Source organism: Chiloscyllium plagiosum, chromosome 36 (genome assembly GCF_004010195.1).
Source record: "Chiloscyllium plagiosum isolate BGI_BamShark_2017 chromosome 36, ASM401019v2, whole genome shotgun sequence".
NCBI lineage: Eukaryota > Metazoa > Chordata > Chondrichthyes > Orectolobiformes > Hemiscylliidae > Chiloscyllium > Chiloscyllium plagiosum.
In genome coordinates this window covers 12,413,229-12,435,630 of record NC_057745.1, presented here as the reverse complement: position 1 = coordinate 12,435,630, position 22,402 = coordinate 12,413,229, and the positions used below count along the sequence as shown (strand labels likewise).

Sequence of the window (22,402 nt, the reverse complement as noted above, 5' to 3'; positions counted from 1 at the left end):
TCTGGGTTCCAGTCCCTATTTGCTCCAGAGGTGTGTCCCACCAAGTCTGACTGGGTTGATTAAAAAGAAATCCAGTCTGCTTTCTGCTGTAGACCTGTGACATTTTGGGCTAGATTTTCCAAAGGGCGATCAGAGTGGGGGCCTGATCTGGGGGGAGATGTCAGTCCGGGCAATTGACATTTCTGTGACAGCTTGTAATTATCAATTGGATGGTGAAGGGGGTGGAAATGGGAAATCCTCTTGCCAGCAATTACTGGCACATTAGATTATTTAAGGAGTTTATTAAGAGGTTTGTCCAGTGCAGGTTGGAAGTTTTAAACTTTAAACTTGCTGAAACCTGAACAATCTGTTTATATTGGTGCATAGATGGCAAATTCACATTGGGATTGAAGGATGTTTCTTTTTCAATGTTCAAACTCCTTTCCAGTGATGTAGTTGTGCCAGTGTGAGCACTGGGCCTCCATTACTCCTTTTCACTCCATTGGGCGCTGTTGGTCCCTGTAAGGAGTTCCTAACTTTAGTGGACAAGGATAGCTGCAGCCACCAATAAGGCTGCCATCTGCCTTTGTCCTGGGTGCCAGGTTGGCTGCTGTCCCCTTCCAGAGGCACTCACCACTGTACTTGGGCAATGGTCCCACCAGCTGCCCAATGGCATTGAGAGTGCAGGGTAGACACCTGGAATTCATCTGGATTTTAAAATTCCTGATCCCATTTTGAAAATCTACCCCTTTATTCTGCAAGTAGTCCCACCAGTCATCTGCTCAGCAGTTCATACCAAGCTCTGCTCTTTATTATAATTTGGCTACTGCTAACCACATTTGCATCCCACATAATTTCCGTTTCAAAACTAAAACATTTTGCTTCTTCCTTTTAAATCTCCAATGTGAAAGCCACATCTAGGGCAAAAAAGTGCTACATGATTTGATGTCAAATTAGGAGGGCCATGCAAGAGAATATGCCAGGATTAGATGATTAGATTAGATTCCCTACAGTGTGGAAACAGGCCCTTCGGCCCAACAAGTCCACACCAACCCTCTGAAGAGTAACCCACCCAGACCCATTCCCCTACACCTACCTAACATTATGGACAATTTAGCATGGCCAATTCACCTGACCTGCACAGCTTTGGACTGTAGGAGGAAGCCAGAGCACCCGGAGGAAACCCACGCAGACACGGGGAGAATGTGCAAACTCCACAAAGACAGTTGCCCGAGGCGGGAGTTGAACCCGGTTCCTGGCGCTGTGAGGCGGCAGTGCTAACTGCTGAGTCACCATGCTGCCCTGAACAAATTATCTGTCAGGTTTCCAGCATCAAGATTAGATTCCCTACAGTGTGGAAACAGGCCCTTCGGCCCAACAAATCCATACCGACCCTCCGAAGAGTAACCCACCCAGACCCATTCCCCATATTCACCCCTGACTATGGGCAATTTAGCATGACCAATTCACCTGACCTGCACATGTTTTGGACTGTGGGAGGAAACTGGAGCACCCGGAGCATACCCATGCAGACAAGGGGAGAATGTGCAAACTTCACACAGTCAGTCACCCAAGGCAGGAATTGAACCCGGGTTCCTGGCGCTGTGAAGCAGTCGTGCTAACCACTGAGCCACCATGCTGCCTTAAATGTTCCCACACGCCACAGATAACATTTAAGTAATGCAGTCCATTCCTGTTTGTGAATGATAGTAGGGAATAAACAGGAGAAGACTCCATGGGTATCTCCATCCTCTGGGACTGGGGTGCCCACCATGTCGGTGACTTGTATTTGCACCCATGTTCAGCCAGAAATGCAGCCAAAAATACCAGGCCTCCTCGCATAAACCTGTCATATTCTCTGTGTCAATCTATGGCCTTTAATCCATCCCTTGCATCATGACAATAGTCCCTGTTGCCAACTTAGTGCCAACTCATGCCAATCCATGGAAACCACCCTTTGCCCTTATAAATAACGTGTCAAATCACCCAGTACTTCATGTGGACTAGCCTCATAACTCATGCTGAGATAAAATCATATCAACTTTCAATTTGTTTTATGAACACACTTATTCAGGAAAGAATTTAATTACCTAAAGGACATGAGATCTCTTCTAAATTGCTCCTCACTTAAAGATATTGTGGGATCATGTCCAAAGGTGTACCTGACTTCTCTAAAAGGGTACTGAGCTTTTTGAATTAATCCATAAAATTGGACCTGCTCCTATCCCATGTAAAGTTTAAAAAATCATACAATGCCGGGTTATAGTCCAACAGGCTTATTTGGAAGTACTTCTTCATCAAGTATCTAGTGGGGCAGGATCATCGGACACAGAATTGATAACAAAAGATCATAGTGTCATCCAACTGACGCAAGATATTAAACAAACCTAGATTGCTGTTAAGTCTTTTATCTTTTAGAAGGGGTTGCAGGTTTTGCTTCATTAATATGTAAATTCCAGAACTTGTTTTAAGTCGCATTCCTGAGGTAACTTAAGGTTTTATAAAAAAAAAGGTGAAATCTCAGCTCAGACAATGCGTTAATGGTATGAGGTTAGAGTCTGTATGTATTCCAATCTTGAGCCAGACCAGTTCTGTTTCCAAAATAGGAATTTATAAAATGTCACATGGATTGATTGCCTGCAGATTGTGTGTGTTTTTGAACAAAAAAGAATGTATCCGCAAATACAATTCGTGTGTGTGCCTGAGAGAGGGAGAGAGTCTGAGAGTTTGTGCGTGAGTGTGATGGAGTACAGTATATGCCTGTGAGAGGGTGTGCGCATGGGTGCTCTGGGATTTCCATATTAATGAATCTGAACCTGCAACCCATTCTAAAAGATGAAAGACTTAACAGCAATCTAGGTTTGTTCAATATATAACATCAGTCGTATGACACTATGACCTTTTGCTATAAATTCTGTATCCTATGATCTTGCCCCATTGGCTACCTAACAAAGGAGCAGTGCTCCAAAAGCTTGTACTTTCAAATAAATTGGACTATAATCTGATATTGTGTGATTTGTAACTTTGTCCACCCCTGTTCAACACTGGGCACCTCCACATCAATAATCCAACGTAAATCTATGAATTTCAGACAGCCAGGTCACCAGGTTGTATAGAGGTGGAGTCAGCTGCTCATTTATTTGGGTAGCTACTTCTGTGAAATGCCCTGGCATTAAGTGCGACCCTTCCTTTTCTTTCCCCAACCCTGTGGAAAAAAAGGGGCAAGATTTCCCATTTTCACTGCACCTCATTTTTGCCATGACGGAAAATCTTGTCAACATTGCGAAAAATCTAGGTCATAGAAACCAAATGTTGTCCGAATGAATAATCAACATCAATTTCAAATCGAGAAACCAAAGAACCGTGGGTTACTGAAAATCTGAAACAAAAACAGAAATTGCTGGAGAGATTGAACAGGTCTGACTGCATTTGTAGAGAGAAAGTTAATGTTTCAAGTCTGGTGACCCTTCTTCAGAACTTTTTCCAATTCTTCAGATCCTTCTTCAGTTTCAAAATGGTTAGTCTTGCTTGATGTGCCTCATTGAGTTCTGAGCTAACAAGGAGAGTGGACAAAACTGTAGTTTTGGGACCACATAATGGACGAATGAATAAGGTCAGAGTATGTGGAGTCAGAGATAAGTAGCAGAATGGATAGCTGTCTGAGCAAAACCAGACACAAAGTTGTAGAGTCCCACAAAAATTAATATTGGAAGAAATCTCTTTTTCGCAACTGATATCAATAATTTAGGCTTCAGAATCAAAATCATAATTTATGAACAGCACCAAATTTAGATGATGGCAACAAATAACAAGAAGACTTAATATGTTTGGAGAATCAATATATAATTGGGTATTGAATTTCAGTACAGACAAGGCATTACATTTCAGTAAGGAAAATAAGGAGGTCACTTATTGCTTAGAAAATGACACAGTTCAATAAGGGCATAACATAAGCAAACCAAGTTTATTTTCAAAGCAATAGAATTAAAAAATAGAGAAGTTCTGCTGACCTCGCACTGACCTGCCCTTGGACCACACTTGGAGTACAGTGTGAATTTTGATTGCCATATTATAAAAGGATAGAGAGGCACCGGAGTGGGTGCAAAAAAGAATTTACAAGGATGATCTCAGAACTGTGAGCATGTGCCTAACAGGAAGGGATGGACAGGCCAGGATGCATTTCCATTCAAAAGAGAAGGCTCAAGGCTATTCTAAAAGAGGTCTTTACACTTATAAGAGGTCTTGGTTGGATAAGTACTGAGAGTGTGTTTCCAATTAAAGCAAAGGGCAAAGCTACAGGCCATCAAGTTAACATCAGTCAATAAAAATGCAAGAATACAGAAGAAACTTCTTCAACCAGAAAGTGGTGAGAAAGTGAAATGTGCAACTATAGGGAATGGTGGAAGTGAATATAATAGATGCATTTAAGGAGAAGCTGCATGAGGATGTAAGGGGGAAGAGTATTTCCTGAGTCAGGTGGGGAAGGATGTGACTAGACTTGAGTGGAACCTAAACACTGACATGACTTGGTTGGGCTGAATGGCCTTTGCTATTTCATATATCCTATATAATCCTGGTCTGTTCTTGATCAGTTTGCAAAGGTGGGTCAATGAGTGCAAGTGATGGAACATTGTTTGTGTCTGTCCTTCAGACCTTTAGCTGGAGAAAACTGCTGAGTGAGCTGCAGGGAAGAAAAAATACGAGGGAATATAAAAGTAGATGAAAATCGGCAAGATGTTGCTATGTGATTTCTAGGTAGTCTTGACAGAAATCCAATAGGACATCATGCATAAGCAGACTGGGATGTGATTCCTGTAAAAATGTATTGATTATTTGGATGGTGAAGGTGTACACAAAGACTTTATAATGAGCACAAAGCTTTTGCATTTTTTCAGACTTTTATCTCCGAGTACTATGGAGGGGAAGCTTAACACATATCCATTCTTGTGAAGCTTAATCCCAAAAAGACCAGTTTCAGCCTTCTCTCCCATGTGATATTTAGTTTGATCCTGTTTTTTCAAGCAGCTACTGTGTGAATCAATTTTACTTAGCTATTCCTTCTCGCCCCAGCCCCCACCACCAGCACTCTCTGGTCCTTCTCCCCAGTGAAACCTTAACTCTCTCCCATCTAGTTCATAGTTGATGTTACCTTAGTCTACAAATATACATGATTCTGAGGTGCTTGACAGGGTAGATACTGAGAGAATGTTTCCTGACTTAGGGGAATTATAGAACTGGAGGCACAGTTTAGATCTAAAGGGTCTCCAGTTTACGATGGAATTGAAAAGCAATGTCTTCTCTGAGAGTGTCACTAACCTTTGGAATTCTCTACATTAGAGAATTGTGGAGGCTGGGTCATTCATTGAATGTTCAACCCTGAGTTAGATGTTCCCTTTACAAGTGAGTTGAGGGTTCTGGGGGAGTAGACAGGAGAATGGAGTTCTGGCCACAATTTGATCAGACATCTTCTTGAAGACAAATGGTCTACACCTGCTCTTATTTCTTAGTGCTAGGTATAACCACATTTATAAGCATAACGGCAAAGTGTGTGGTACCTCTTCAAAAGAAGATTGTATTAACAGTCCAGCATTCATAATCCCTGTACAGGATTTGAAATGGATTCATCTGGCTCTGTAATCTCATTAAGACTCTCGTATCTGGGATAGATCAGAGAGTCTCTGAAGATCCATTAAGATTATGATCAGTAATACAATTAAAACTACTGTATTGTTTTTATGGGTTTTGCTAAATTGCTGTGTAGCATTGCTAAAGTAATAAATTTTGTTAGTTGTGCTCAGTAAGTTGAATGTTCTCTGAAAAGTACCTGTTATATCTATGTATATTAAAATTAATATTAACCTCAGAAGTGGTGAGCAGTCATTGAGACCACTGAGCTGGTGTGTTGTTGTGTAAGTGTGTCATGAGCTCTGGCATATATCAAAGTTTTAAATGAGAAATGGCATGTACTACAAAGTGCTTTTGCCTTGCCAAATCTGGGGAAGGTCAGAGCAAATATTGTGCTCAAGTTTGTGGCTGAAAGTGTATCATCTCTGAGGATTGGAGTATATTTAAGTGTAATGCAATGAAATGTGGATGGTATCTGAAAATATTACAGCAAGATACACCGGAGAGTTACTGTATAGTGAAGTATGTGGGATTTATTGAAAGACAGTAAAGTCAGTCTGTGAGGCTTATTGAACAGTTACATAAAAGTGTGTGGGATATTTTAGAGAGTGTTAAAGTGCTGTCTGCCCATTATGTTGAAGAGTGTCACTGAAGTAAGTGATATATTGAAAACTTACAATATTGCATATGAATTATATTGAATATACTACATAGAATATACATGAGTGGGTATAGTGAAATGGAGTATTGTTATAAAGTATGTAGGGTGCAGTACAGCCTTTAGAAAATAAGGAGCAGAAGTATTCAGTCTCTCCAGTCTGCTCTGCCATTTTACATGATCATGGCTGATCTCATCTCAGCCTCAACTCTGCTTTCCTGCACACTCTCCATAACTCTTCAACTCATTACTAATTAAACATCTGTCTATCTCCATCTTAAATTTACTCAAATGTCCCAGCTGCCTCCACATTCTGGGATCCTGAGTCCCACAGAGTCAAGGTCCTTTGACAGAAGTGATTTCTCCTCATCTCTGTTTTATATCTGCTACCCCTAATCCTAAATCTATGACCTATCTTCCAGATTGTTGCAAATGAGAACATAGCCTCTCTTCGTCTACTTTGCCAATTCCCTTTCGCATCTTATATACCTCAACTGGATCTTCACTCCTTCTTTGAAGCTTCAGAAATTAGGCCTGATCTGCTCAATCTCTTCTCATAAGACAGATCCTCATTTCTAAAATCAAAATCTCGTGAACTCTTCTGAACTGCCTCCAGTGCAACTATTGCCCTCCTCCATTAAGGGGATCAAAACTGTACGCAGTATTCCAGGTGTGATCTCACTAATGCCTGTATGGTTGCAGTAATACTACCCTACTTTCATATTCTACAATTTATACTCTGAGAAGATTATTTATGGTAGCTTTGTCATAATTTGATCTCTATCAGTAGATATTAAATGGGAGTGCAAGTTGCAGTTCAGTTAGTCATTACCATGAAACCCCTGTGATTTTCTACACATACAACTTGTTTCTCCATTCTAGTATGAAGAATTGAAGCTAGTTCAGATTGACCACTTGTTCCAGTTACAATTTAAATAATGGGTAGGCTCATATCGAAGCTCATTCGAGCAACATTGTCCATTGCGGCAAACAGGTAATGTGGTCTGATATTGAACAGCCTCTGATGAAGAATGATGTTAAGGCACAAATGCAGCTTTCTTTTAAGCTAGTGAGAGCCATAAGTATTGATGAGAATGTTTTTCAAGGATTTATTGTGCTGATTTAGTATTACCCAGACAGATTGAGGCAAATACATTTCCCTTCAACAAAACATAGATGTCCTTTTTGTTTTTGAATTGGAATAATTGTTGAATAGGTACCACTTGAATTTATTTTTGCTTTCTATAATTTTTTAGGGTTTGGGTCTTGTGACAAATCATGAACATCAAATTATTTTGAAACGTATCAATGAGAGAAAAACAAACTTGCATTTATGTAGTGACTTTCACAGCATCAGGATGTACTGAAATGTTTTAAAGCCAAATACGTAATTTTGAAAGACAGTTATTGTGAAGTAAATATGGTAAATAATTCATGAACAGCAAGCCCCAAATATTATGGAAGTAATTGGTTGAGGGATACATGTTGGTTACAACACCGGGAGACCTCTTCCACTCCACTTTAAATTGTGCCATCAGATTGATTACATTCAGTTGAGAAGGGATCACAGTTTAAGGTCCAATCGGAAAGTTAGTATCTCTAACTGCATCTGGACGCATCTTCCCACTCAAATGCGGGTACTGTAATGGAGCCAAGGCTGACAAGTTAATGAAGATGGTGAATCTTTCAATGACAAGGCATTTCACCTTGCACAGATTAGAGGAGCCAGAGGACATGACTTGCACCCAAAGGGAGATGCATTCCAAACTGAAATGTGGGTTCAGGTAGGATTTTACAGTTTGTAGCAGGGCAAAGCAGGGAGATTAGGGAACGCTGGATCACAGGGAATGCTCCCACCTTTGCGCCTGTCCCCAACACATCACTAGAGTGAACCAAGTGCCAGCCAGTCAATCAACAGCTGCCTGATGGGAAGGTGGCCAATTAGCATTGGGAGAAAAAGTTCCATCCTCCTCAACTGGGTGCCCCATCCTCCTCAACTGGGTGCCTGGGCTGGGATGTCAGGCGTGAGTGGGGTCAGTTCTTAATGAGAAGCTAGTTACAGTCAAACGAGATGAAGTCTTAATAACATTGAGCCACTGTGACCTGTGTGCATGGTCCCATTTGCTGGTTTTTTCATTCACCCATGTGATGCCTTCTCATGCTTGGGGTAAATCTCTCCCACCCTTCTTCCCCTTGTGACCTCTGCAAAATGGAGTGGGTGATTAGAAATTGGAGCCAAAAGGGTCTTTGGCCAAGCTCAATGGCTTGTTCAGTTTTTTTTTCAGAATGGCTGTGAGCTTCTGAATTGGGTGTCTGATTTTCACATTATCGAACTTGGAGATAGGAAGATTCACACCGAAACGTCGACATACCTGCTTCTCCGATGCTGTCTGACCTGCTGTGCTTTTCCAGCTCCACGTTTTATCGACTCCACATTATTGCAGATTGACAGAGTGATGTCAGTTTGATAACCTGATCTCACTATACTGTATTTTACATAAACACAGAGGATAGGCCAGCCGATTTGTAGCTGTAAACATTCAACCCAATATTTCATTGCTGAAGCAACACAGCAACCTGCATTGGGAGTCAGTCGGAGCAGCTCGCATTGATCAATTCAAACACAGACTTGATAGATTTCTTTCAGGAGATACTATTTTGGGATGCAGTTTCTGAGTAATTTGAGTGTGCTTTGTGGGGCATGCTTGAGAGGACCACGTGACTTTGGACCAATGGTTTCAAAGTTCACCACGACTGGAGTTTTCACACATTACGTCAATTGTGATCTAATTGATCAAGATTCATCCCTGATCAACAGCTGCGTTCACATTGCATCCTGCGGCTCCCTGGAAGGAAAACTAGATGAGCATTTTCTGAAGTCACCAAGAAATGTTTAAACCTATTTATTTGTACATCATCAAATCCTGAATCAGTAATTGGAAACAGACGGTTAGTATTAGAGTCATAGAGATGTACAGCACAGAAACAGACCCTTCGGTCCAACCCGTCCATGCCAACCAGATATCCCAACCCAATCTAGTCCCACCTGCCAGCACCTGGCCCGTATCCCCCCCAAAACCCTTCCTATTCATAGACCCATCCAGATGCCTCTTAAATGTTGTAATGGTACCAGCCTCCACCACATCCTCTGGCCCTGTTGCTGGTTGGAAGTCTGGGATTTGTGACATGGTTGTGATAGTTAGCAACGTCCATGCAGTCTCTCTGAAAGAGTTAACAATAGACCTTTCCTCATAAGTGTTAACTTTTCCTTTCTGATTTGCGTATCGACTTGTCTTTTAGACCACTTGGCATTTAAAATCTATTCTGATTCTGCTTCAGCCTTTGTATCCTGTAAGACATCCCACATTCTAACAACTGTGTGTGAAAAATATTCTTCTACTCTTGCTGAGAGATTGAAGAGGAAATTGTGATCATTCATCTTAGCTACTGCTTCCCTGCTGTTGGATGATCTTCAGGTTCTGATGCTAATGGCCCATAGCTTTATCCTGCGTTGCCTTCTGGTGCAAGGCCTTGCCAAGATACATATATAATCGTGTCAAATAATCTAGGTGTATTGAAAGTGGGAACCAAAAGTCTGACAAAATATAAAATCTGCAGAAACTCAGTAATCTGTACCCATTCATACAATATTTGACTGCAGTCAACATTGTAAAATTGCCAATAAATTTTCATGGGCAACTCAAAACCAGAGTGGGTGATAAAAATGGTGTATGGCACTGTAAAGTGAGAGAATGGCTAGCTCTTGTATCCAATGTTTTCAGAACTTCCTTGGGTTACTTCCAAATAATGCATTAATAGGTTAAATTGATGCCATTGTACATTATCATCTTTCCCAAATCTGTGGTATGCTAATGACCAATTCTTTTGATACCATACTGTAACAGATTAAGTTAAAAATCACACAACACCAGGTTATAGTCCAACAGGTTTATTTGGAAGCACAGCTTTCGGAGCGCCGCTCCTTCGTCAGGTGGACTATAACCTGGTGTTGTGTGATTTTTAACTTTGCCCACCCTAGTCCAACACTGGCACCTCCAAGTCATGGGACCAGATTCAACAACTCTTAAAACCTTACTTGCATGGCAAAATCCCAGTTTTCCTCAATCTGCTCTATTGCTAAGGATCACAGTCTAAAGATGCTGGGTAGGCCTTTTCAGACAGAGATGAGGAGAAATTTCTTTACTCAGAGTATGGGGAACCTGTGGAATTCTCTGCCACAGAAAGTGGTAGAGGCCAGAACGTTGAATGTTTTCAAGGAGGAGTTAGCTATATTGCTGAAGGGGTCAAAGGATATGGGGCGAAAGCAGGAACAGGGGATTGAATTGGATGATCAACCAATCATATCAAATGATGGAGCTGGCTCAAAGGGCCGAATGGCCTACTCTCACTCCTAGTTTTAATGTTTTTATATTGCCACTTCCCAAAGGTCAACAATTCTCAACCTATGTGGTGCCATGAATATATCTATGTATTATTTCCATCTATCTATCCACCCTTTCAAATACATTACTTTTACGTTTTCTTTCTCCTCGGCCCTTATTATTCTTTCCCACGTTCACCGTTACAGTATCCTCAGTGAAGATTTAACTTAATTAAATGCAAATGTTGAAAAGACAGAATATATTACAGGAGACGTCACCGAGGTGTCAGTATCTCTCCGAGATCTGTGTTCCACGGCTGCTCCTCTGCGATGCTGTTTGAGGAATTCATGTTAATTTGATAGAGCAGTGAGCTGTTGTCGATTGCATCCTGGTCTAATTAGCTGTCAGCTTTCTCGCCCATGAATGGCAGATTGTTTCTGAGCATTGTTTTGCCTTTTATGGCTCCCCCATTGCAGAAGCTTAAAAATATTTCAGAACAGTTTTCAAGGAGACTTGCTCTTTGTATAGGGGCTGTTTTCACAACTGAAATGCTGACTGGGCCTGCTGTTCTGTCACTCTGCATATATTTCATTTAATGCCTTACTTCATCCATTAATTATCTCAGAACCTCCTGTGCCAACTGTTAGTGATCTATGAAGCACTGGAGATAGATGTCTGTTTCGATCAGTGTTACAAGATAGACAGGTGGTTCATTTCACCTCTACCATGAGTTTATTTTTCCTCCACCCTCTATCAAGAGATGACATCTCTCATTTATGTTGCTTAGGAAAGAGCTAGAGAATTTCATGTTTTGAAATCCAATGAGAAAGTGGCCAGTTCCAAGTAGCCATTGAGCAACAATTTTGAGTTCATTCAAATCCCCACACATTCATGTTACAGTTGCCCTTCGCACAGACCATGAGAAGACAATTTCCCTTTCACCACGGTTGCTTTATATCTTTACATCTGATTACTAGATCATAAATTCCTTTCAGTCTATATTGCCAAGTTTCTATATTTTCATCACAATGATTATTCAACTCAAATTTACACAGATGCAGTAGATAATCAGGAAAGCAAATGGAAAGTTGGCCCTTATTTCAAGGAGGTTAGAGTATACGAGTAGGGAAGCCTTACTGCAAGCGTAGCAGGTGCTGGTCAGACCATGTCTAGGAGACAGGTCATTTTGCTATAATGTGTGTTTTATCAGCACAAATTGGCTGTAACGTAATTGACAAATTGTGGACATTTTTGGATAATGCAAAATTTCTACTGAATGAGTATAGTGATTTTTCTATTAGTGATTTTGTTTAGCAGTTTTCCATAACGTGATTTTCTATAGCACGGAGGTGCAGAGCAACACATCTGTTGCATTATCGCAGAATGACCTGTACTGTGAGCAGTTTTGGTCCCTTTATTCAAGGAAAGATATCATTTCATTGGAGTCAGTTCAGAGAAGGTTCACTAGGATGATTCCCAATATGGATGGATTGTCTTATGAGCAAAGGCTAAACAGGTCGGGAGTGTACATACAGCAGTTGAGAAGAATGAGAGGGGATCTCATTGAAATGTAAAGGATTCTTTAGAGGGTTAACAAGGTGAATGCTGCAAAGATATTTCCTGTCAGTGGGAGGGTCTAGGACTAGAGGGCATAGTCTGAGAATTAAAGGGTGCCAATTTAAGACTGAGATGAGGAGAAATTTCTCCTCTCAGAGGGTTGAGGGTCTTTAGAATTTCTTGTCACAGAGAGCTGTGGGAGTGGAGTCCTTGTGATTATTTAAAGCCAAGGTAGATAGATTTTTGATCAGTCAGGAAATCAAGGGTTGTGGTGGAAAGGCAGGAAAGTGATTGTGTTGAATAGCAGAGGGGTCAAGGGGTCAAATGGCCTACTTGTGTACCTATTTCTTATGGTCTTAACACTATCGGCAGATCAGTCCTCTTCCTCCATGATGATTGTCTAAGGTCCATCTATACTCCGTTTCACTCAGAACCTTTTTGTAAATTGGCTTCAGTGCAGAGTGGACTGCATAGAAGCTGAAAAATGCCTGATTCTTTCAGACAAAGGCTGACGTTCATATAACTGATAGAGAAGTCTCAAGTTGCTTTTCCAAGGAGATGTAGGATGGAAGAGTTTGCATATATATATATATCTGACATTCTTCACGTACAATGGATTGCTTTGAATTGTGGTCAATATGGCCATGAATGCTATTGAAGTTGATATTTTGCACGTAACAGTGTCAAATGAACAATGCTAAGATAAGGCGATGCTGGTTGAGAGAAGGACAGGGCATAGAGCATATAACAGTAGAGCACAATACAGGCACTTCAGCCCTCGATGCTACTCTAAGATCAGACGAACTACATATCCTTCATTGTACTAACTTCCATGTGTCAATCCAAGAGTTGCTTAAATGTCCCTAATGGATCTGACTGTAGTACCATTGCTGGCAGTGAATTGCAAGCACCCACCACACTCCCTGTAAAGAACCTACCCCTGACATCTCACTTAAACCTTCCTCCAATCACCTTAAAATTGTGCCCCCTCGTGATCGCCATTTACACCCTTGGAAAAAAGTCTGTGGCTGTCCACTCTATCTGTGTCTCTCAACATCTTGTACACCTCTATCACATCACCTCTCATCCTTCTTCGCTCCAATGAGAAAAGCCCTAGCTCCCTTAACCTTTCTCCATAAGGCGACCAGAACTGCACACAATATTCCAAGTGCAGTCTAACCAGGGCAGCATAACCTCACAGCTCTTAAACTCAATCTTCCTGCTCATGAAAGCCAACACACCATACGCCTTCTTAACAACTGTCATCCTGGGTGATAACTTTGAGGGATCTATAGACATGAACCCCAAGATCCCTCTGTTCCTTGACACTGCCATCAGGTGACATTTCTGCTTGGCTTGAAATTATGCCTGGCAATTGTTCATATCCAGCTGAACCAGAAAGACTAGCTTAATGGCTCACCCCATGGATATCACTTTTGACAATGTAGCATTTCTGCTGTCGTATCTTGGGGATAACTTTACATAACCAGCTGATGGGGAAGAAGTTCCTAGCTGGAAAATATAAAACAAAACATCAGGTGTCTGCTGAACATGACTTTCCAATATTAATACACCATCATAACTTTGTGAACAGTGCATGGGTGAATGTGCTGACAACAGAATATAACCAGCAGCATCCACTAGCAAGATCATCTTGTGTGTTTGTAATACCCGTGCAGTTTTAGCCTACCACCTCCTTACTCTCAATCAGATAAAACACTTAGGCTGTGTTTCCTGACCATTCTGTAAAAAGGAGTTTAAGCGTGGATATTGACAGAAGTTGACAGTTGAAAATTGGGTCCTTAAAAGGATTCTGTAAGAAGTCAACGTGTTCCATATTGCTATTTGTTCCTCAAGTTGACCTTTCTTGGTCGGTACTGATGTGTCCTTAGTTTAGCCTTTCAAGGCCTTTCTTAAAATAATTATAATTCAATTTTACATTACATGACTGTTTACAGGGAGCCTTTGAAATTGTTTTTTGTTCAAATTAGGGGCTGATGTGGATATAATGCTGTTAGTTTAATAGAATTAGTCTTTCCGTTTATGCTGAATTCAATCAAAGGCTTGCGTTTTCACTTGCTGTTGGTGAACTGCCTTTCAGGATAGATCTTTATGCTGCAGGGCAACTAACATTTTCACCATTGATCTGCCAGCACACTCCCAATCATTAAATGCCCCAGGATAGAATAAAACATTCTCAACTATTCTATGTCTCAGATAGATTTAAACATTCCCAATCATTGCATCTCTCAGGAATGAGTTATAAAGATTCCTGATCATTCTGAATCCCAGGATAGCATGATAAATGTTCCCAATCATTGTGTCCCAGGATAGATTTAAACATTGTCAATCATTCAATATTCTAGTATCGGGTTATAAACCTTACCAACCACAACTGTTCCAAAGACAAGGTCATGCACATTTCTTCAAGAGTATAAATGGAAGATGATACATGTTGGCTCCTACTGAGGACAGTAAGTCTATCAATCACATTTTGAGGCCATTACTACTTCAGCCATGCCACTTTGACTAGGTGCCCATTAGTCCCAAAGAGTTAGTACATTGGAGAGTTAAAGTGATAAACTGAGTGTGGTGTATATCAGATGACAATAGTGGGCAGTGTGTTGTAAACCCAAATGTTTTACAGTGAGTGCTATGCTTTGTTCCTTATAATAAATGATGTGTGTATGTTGTCTTCATATTGTCTTCCCCAATGTGGCTTAATGTCTCAAAGCCAGTGTTAATTATGCAATGTTTCCCAGTGTGTATTTTCTTTATCCCAATGCTATTTGATGTATTTTATCCCAAACCTAGAATTTCACAGTTAAAAATCACACAACACCAGGTTATAGTCCAACAGGTTTAATTGGAAGCACACTAGCTTTCGGAGCGACGCTCCTTCATCAGGTGATTGTGCCTGATGAAGGAGCATCACTGATGAAGGAGCGTCGTTCCGAAAGCTAGTGTGCTTCCAAGTAAACCTGTTGGACTATAACCTGGTGTTGTGTGATTTTTAACTTTGTACACCCAAGTCCAACAACGGCATCTCCAAATCATGACTAGAATTTCACAGTATTTTCCATCCGTACCCCAGTACTCCTGTGTGTAGTCTGCGCACAAACGTATTGCAATTTTTATCTGATTTGGAACTCTTATAATATCTCCATAACTCTGAGACCTTGCTAGTTAAAGTATTTAATTCTTTATTGCCTATACTTATTGTCACTGTAACTGTAAGGGTGCACCCTTAGCCATTCACTCGTAGATATGTCACTGCCAATTTGCTGCAGTGAGGTGCCTGCATCAAAGAAAAAGGAGAAAGAAAATTAGTGTTTTGCAAATATTTTTGATGAATTTAAACTAGGAGTTGTATTTTGCTGACTGCCTCACTCGAGATACTTGTCTGCCCTGCTCCAGGTCACCTCTACCCCACACCCTGGCACACTGACTCATTATTCCCCATCCCTAGCAGTGAGGGAACAAGGCAGCGAGTGGGGAGGAGGCAGTGATGGCTAAGGAGTGGGTCACCAGAGGGGCACTGAACAGAAAGGGGTGGTGGGGGCGACTGAATTGACGAACAGGGAGTCCGGGAGGGGCTGGAATGCAAATGGAGCTCTAAGTAGGCAGGATGGGGTTTCTGAGGGGAGAAGGAGAGCAGAGTGACGGAGGCTAATGTACAGAGTCAGCTTCTGGTTATCGGTGATGCTGGCTGTGCCATCTTCCCCCAGAGCAGTGGCAGGAGAAGGTTTGCATTCTCCACTGGTTAGCCTTCACCATGGCAAGCAATAGGAGAGAGTTGCCATTGCTTTTTCAGTGAGTGTTTCATCTGAATTGGGCTGTTGCCGGCAGTAATGGACCTGGAGCAGGGAGGTTTGCGACTTATAAACCGCTCTCTTGCGATTCTCCAATTTTTTCAATGTCCGTGTCCTAATCTGTTGGAAATGATTGTTATTGAATGTTCAGTGAACCTGTATGTAAAGGTTGCCACTAATCACTGAACTGCAACTCTAAAGGCAGTTGCCATTATCTCATAGGTGTTTATAATCTTTGTAACTTTGATCGTCACTAACTTTTACTGCAGGGCCTCTGATAGGGAGAGTGAAGATTTTTACATGTTTTCGTTTGGGCTTTGTTGGCTGTGTCAGCATTTATTGCCCATCCCCAATTGCTCTTGATCTACGTATCTTGCTTCACAGAGCAGTTAACAGTCAATCACATTGCTGGCAGTCTGGACTCACATGGAGGCCAGACCAGGTAAAGATGGCACATTCATTTTCCCTCAAGAATATTAGTGAAGCAGATGGGTTTTTGTGTTATATGATCGTCATTAGTCTAACTTTTGATTCCAGATGTTTTAGAAATTGAATTGAGATTTTACCATCTGCCATGATGGGATTTGAACCCATGTTCACAAAACATGAACCTGAGATTCTGGATTACTATCCCAGTGATACTACCACTGCCACCTCCAGTGACCCTCTGAGACAGCTGTAACTGAACGTTGAGTGGCCATCCTTTCTGCTGTCTAGGCCCAGCGCTGTGGAATTTATTCCCTAAATCTCTCTGTAATCTTTTGAGACATTCTTTAATGCCTACTTGTTGAACAAGCATTCGGCCATCTGCCCTAATACTACCTTGGCCTTTAAACAGTCTTTTGAAGTGCCTTGAGACATTAAAGATGCTATAGAAATGTTACTTCTGTTGTATGATGGGCTTCCTGTTGAAAGGCTAATGTTGACATATGCTCTTTCAATGTATGAAGCATAAAAGGCATAGCCTGTGCATTCCCACTTTTCCTTAAGGTTTCTAATGGTGATGTTTTTCTTCATTTCCCCCCCAGCTCTGTCTCCATTTCATGTACAGCCCCAGTCGATGGTGGTGGAGGAAGGTGGTGTTGCCAGGTTTCAGTGCCAGATTCATGGTTTACCAGAGCCATTGATCATGTGGCTGAAGAATCGCAGGGCTCTTGAGGCGAGTGATGACAGGTATTGTGCTTCCTAGACCTTGCTATCCCTGTTCCATCAGCAAGTTCTCATTTACTGCGATCAATCAGATGGACATTTTCTTATTTCTTTATAAATTTTGACCAAAAAATCAAAATAGGAACTTCACAATCCTCGAGAAAGAGTGCACATCCCTTCAGAAACTCAGTCATCCACTTAGAGTCTGAGCAGTCACTTCAGAATCCTACCATCCATTTATAGCTTAAATGCCTGAAGAAAATTGCATGGGTCTTCACAACTGGCAGGGTGCAAGGGCGCCATTTGTTGGAAGAAATTGTTACTACATCACCTTGTATTTGACTCTTCAAAGTGGAAATTATTCATAAATGTGAAAACTGAGTGGAGCAGTCTTCAAAGGACTTGTACCTCGTCAGGGAGAGCCTAGGCATCAAGTGGTCACCTAGTCTGAGATAGTGTGGAATGAGTCGCCTTAATATTAGGCAGGATAATATAGGGCATGACATTGGGGTTGGAGATTGGAATGATCATTTGGACCTAACATCAATAGGAACCATTCAGCAACAGAAGGGACGAATCTTTGGTTTTACAGGGCACTGAAAATCCATTCCTTACTGTTTATTTTCCTCTTTGATGGGATGGGATGTATGAGGAGAGATTGACGAGGTTAGGATTGTTTTCACTGGAGTTCAGACAAATGGAGGCGGGGGGCGAATCTCATAGAGATTTATAAAATTCTAACAGGACTAGACAGGGTAAATGCAGGGAGGATGTTCCTGATGGTGGGTGTGTCCAAAACCACGTATCACAATCTGAGGATTCGGGGTGGACCATTTAGGACTGAGGTGAGGAGACATTTCTTCACCCAAAGAGTGGTGAGCCTATGGAATTGATTAATACAGGAAGTAGTTGATGCCAAAACATTGAATGTATTCAGGAGGTGACTAGATATAGCACGTGGGGCAGATGGGGTCAAATGTTATGGGGAGAAGGCAGGATTAGGCTATGGAGTTGGGCGATCAGCCATGATCGTGATGAATGGCAGAGCAGGCTCGAAGGGCCGAATGGCTGTCTCCTGCTCCTATCTTCAATGTTTCTATGTGACCAGTTGCTCTTGAGAAGGTGGTGATGAGGTGCCTTCTTGAACTGCTGCAGTCCATATGCTGTGGGAACACTCAAAATGCTATTGGGGCAGGAATTCCAGGATGTTCATTCAGCGACTGTGAAGGGGCAGCTGATTTAATTCCAAGTCAGGATGGTGTGTGGCTTGGAGGGGAACCTGCAAGCAGTGGCATTCTCATATATCTGGTGTCTTTGTCCTTTTAGGAGGTAGAGGGTTTGGACAGGACAGACTCTCTCCACTTTAGAAAGAAAACTCAATCTCTCACTGTCCAACCAACTGCTGCCTTTATCTTTCAGATTCACCTTTCTGCCAACGGGGGTCCTTCAGATTACACGAGTGGGTGAAGAAGACAGTGGAATATACCAGTGTGTGGCAGCTAACACTGCTGACACAAGACATAGCGAAGAGGCCAGTCTCACTGTGTCAGGTTGGTGCTGTTTCTCTCCACGCAGAGTGCTCAGCGGAAAATGTAACTCATGCCGCCAACTGCAGAGACTCCTCCTTGTCTCTTGAACACAGGCAAGCAAAACTCTTCTGAGAAATGAAAGGAGTCGAAAAATGCATGTAGACCTGCCAGGTCTCAGGCACAGCTGGCAGAGGGACGTTGTGGTGCGGTCCATTGCTTGTGACTGCTTGACCACGGTCTGACACGGCCCAGAGCTTTGAGCTCTTCAGCACAGCTGGTGCTGTTTGCTGCTGTGACATTTGCATTTTTTGTGCGTGGCACCATTGCAAAGCAGTGTATACTCAGGACCCTTCAGACACAGGTTACAGTCGGGGGATGGCTTCTTTGTGAGCTACTTTTACAGGAGGATTCATATTGGTTCTGTCAGAATGCATCTCATCAAATCTGCACTTACCTAATTCCCTGGGGTATTTGATTTGAGAGTAGTGCTTAATTGTTTCTAATATTAGAATTTCAAAGATGAGTGCAGCGCATTACCAAGTCATTAATATTCATATTCTGGATTCTCTGCCTGGCCCAGCACAAACACCCATGGTTCCACGTGGCTTAGAAAACTGTCGTCTTACATTCAGTATTACATGAAGACCCGCTTTCCACTGCTGAGGTTGTCAGAACAGAAGCAGCAGAAAACGAACTTTATAATCACTGGAGGAAAAGAGCAGTGAAATGGAAGCGGTCAGTACTGTATAACTGAATACTGCTCGGTGAGAACAGCACTCTCCCACACTCCTGTTACACAAGCTGGTGGTTTATCCTGTGCTCCTTCTCTCCTTTCCCCAGCTTTGCGATACCAACTGTGACCCATGAGTACTCCTCTCACACATCCCAGGGGATTTCATATTGACCTGCGCCTGCTGGTTCCTACAGCCAGCGACCAGTCCAACGTAAAATGGCCAAATGTTTCTAGATCAGGCAGTGATGAAGATGTATTTTTTCTGATGGGGTCTAAGTGCACACTGCTGGAATTGGGATGTACTGATGACCATGTAAGCTTGTTGGTTTTAGACACATTCCTTGGTCTTTGTTGTGACTTTACAAACCTTTGCAACGTTCAAGATGAACCTCATGACAGTCAGACCCCAATAAATTAGAACCTCCTCTCTGAGAATGGCTTGCATTTATATAGTGCCCTGCATGTCCATCAGGCATCTCAAAGTGCTTTACATCCAATGTGATACCCTTGACGTGCAGGCACTGTTCAAATGCAGGAAACACAGCTGCCAATGTGCACACAATATGGTCCCAAATCAGCAATGTAATAATGATCAGGTAATATATTTTTGTGATGGCTAGGATACTAGGGATTACTTTTCAGAATAATGTCATGGGATCTTCGATGCTCACCTGACAGTAAATAGGTCTCTCTCTCTTTTACACACACACACACGCACGCACGCACGCACGCACGCGCACACACACGCGCGCGCACACACACACACACACACACACACACCCCCCCCCCTTTGGTGCTGCCCGAACCCTTATACCCAGGTCTTTAGGTAGGACTTGAACTGAACACCCAGTACTATCCCCAGTTCTGATCGTCCTACTATAGGAAGGATATTAATAAGTTGGAAAGTGTTTAAGAGAGGTTTTCCAGGATGTTGGTAGGAACAGGGGGTTTGGGTTATAAGGAGAGGTTGGATAGGCTGGGTCTTTCTCCACTGGAGGTAAGAGGTTGAGAGGTGACCTTTATGAAGATTTATAAAATCATGAGGGACATGAATAAGGAGAATGTCAAGGGTCTTTTCCCTAGGGTGGGGGATTTCAAGACTGGAGGGCTTATTTGTAATGCGAGAGAAGAAGGATTTTAAAAAGACATGAGGGCAATCTTTTTTTACACAGAATGATTTGTGTTCGGAATGAACTTCCAGAGGAAGTGGCAGATGCGGGTACAGTTAAAACATTTAAAAATCATTTAGATAAAGTATGTGAATGTCTGAAGGGATATGGGCCAAACACAAGCAGGTGGGACTAGTTTGGTTTGGGATTATGGTCGGCATGGACTGATTGGACCGAAGGGTCTTTTTCCTTGCTGTATGTCTCTACGACATTGTGACTCCAAGGTAAGAGTGCTGCCCACTGAGCCGTAGCTGATATTAAACTTCAGCAGTAAACAGCAATGAGCTCTTATGGTGCAGGTTATATCTGAACTGAATCTTGAGATTGGGCAGATCCAAGATCTGTCAGCATCCACTTTTCAGCAGGACTGAGCAATGATTTGGAGTTAGGAGATTTCTTTCCCCTTTCTAGCTTAGTCTAAAGCTTTCCTCCATTTCCTCTGCCGAGGTCAGTGCATGCTACCAGTATTGTCTTTTAGTCTGCCGACCCTTTATGAGTAAAATACACCTTCCTCCTTGTTTTTGCATAGTGTCATAGAGTTATATAGCACAGAACAGACTCTTCAGTCCAACTCTTATGTACCAACCAGGTATCCTAAATTAATCTAGTCCCATTTGCCAGCATTTAGCCCATAACCCTCTAAACCCTTCCTATTCATGTGCCCATCCAGATATGTTTTAAATGTTGTAATTATACCCATCTCCACCATTTCCTCTGGCAGCTCATTCTATACACACAACACCCTGGGAAAAAAACCTTAGCTATTCACCCTATCCATGCCCACCATGATTTTATAAACCTCTATAAGATCACCCCTCAGCCTCTGGAGCTCCAGGGAAAATAACCCCAACATATTCAGTCTCCCTCTCTCTCTCTCTCTCTCTCTCTCTCTCTCTCTCTCTCTCTCTCTCTCTCTCGAGAAAACTCAAACCCTCCGATTGTGGCCACAACCTTGTAAAACTTTTCTGAACCCTTTCAAGTTTCACAACATTCTTCCTATAACAAGGAGACCAGATGTAAAAACATTATTCCAAAAGTGGTCTAACTAATGTCCTTTCCATGGCCTGGCTTGTCCCCATCTACAGCCCAACAATCCTTTGAAATTTGTGTGATCCACCAAATCTAACCTCTTCCACATCCACTGATTTAATCGCTCCCAACATTGATTTTATTTTCAGCTCTAACAAAACTTCAGCAGGTCTGGCAGCATCTGTGGAGAGAGAAGAACAGAGTCAATGTTTAGGTTGCTGAGCTCTCCTCAGAACTAGAAAGGTCATCATGTAGCCTCCTTCTGCACAGATATTGCCAGACATGTGACATGTGAGGTGCTGCATTTTGGGAAAGCAAACCTTAGCAGTACTTATACATTTAATGGTAAGGTCCTAGGGAGTGTTGCTGAACAAAGAGACCTTGGAGTGCAGGTTCATAGCTCCTTGAAAGTGGAGTCGCAGGTAGATAGGATAGTGAAGAAGGTGTTTGGTTTGCTTTCCATCATTGGTCAGAGTACTGAGTACAGGAGTTGGGAGGTCATGTTGCAGCTGTACAGGACATTGGTTAGGCCACTGTTGGAATATTGCGTGCAATTCTGGTCTCCTTCCTATCGGAAATATGTTGTGAAACTTGAAAAAAGGTTCAGAAAAGATTTACAAGGATGTTGCCAGGGTTGGAGGATTTGAGCTATAGGGAGAGGCTGAACAGGCTGAATAGGCTGGGGCTGTTTTCCCTGGAGCGTCGGAGGCTGAGGGGTGACCTTATAGGGGTTTATAAAATCATGAGGGGCATGGATAGGATAAATAGGCAAAGTATTTT

The 22,402-nt window shown here is 42.1% G+C and overlaps 1 protein-coding gene across 1 annotated transcript in view; it reads left to right on the top strand.

Moving 5' to 3' along the window:
* Positions 1-22,402, top strand: part of igdcc3 (immunoglobulin superfamily, DCC subclass, member 3) — a 114,465-nt gene that overhangs the window by 45,235 nt on the left and 46,828 nt on the right. Inside the window, exons 3-4 of the mRNA XM_043677044.1 lie at positions 17,042-17,186; positions 18,582-18,712. Coding sequence (XP_043532979.1) covers positions 17,042-17,186; positions 18,582-18,712 — 276 coding nt within the window. The remainder of the gene's footprint in view (positions 1-17,041; positions 17,187-18,581; positions 18,713-22,402) is intronic.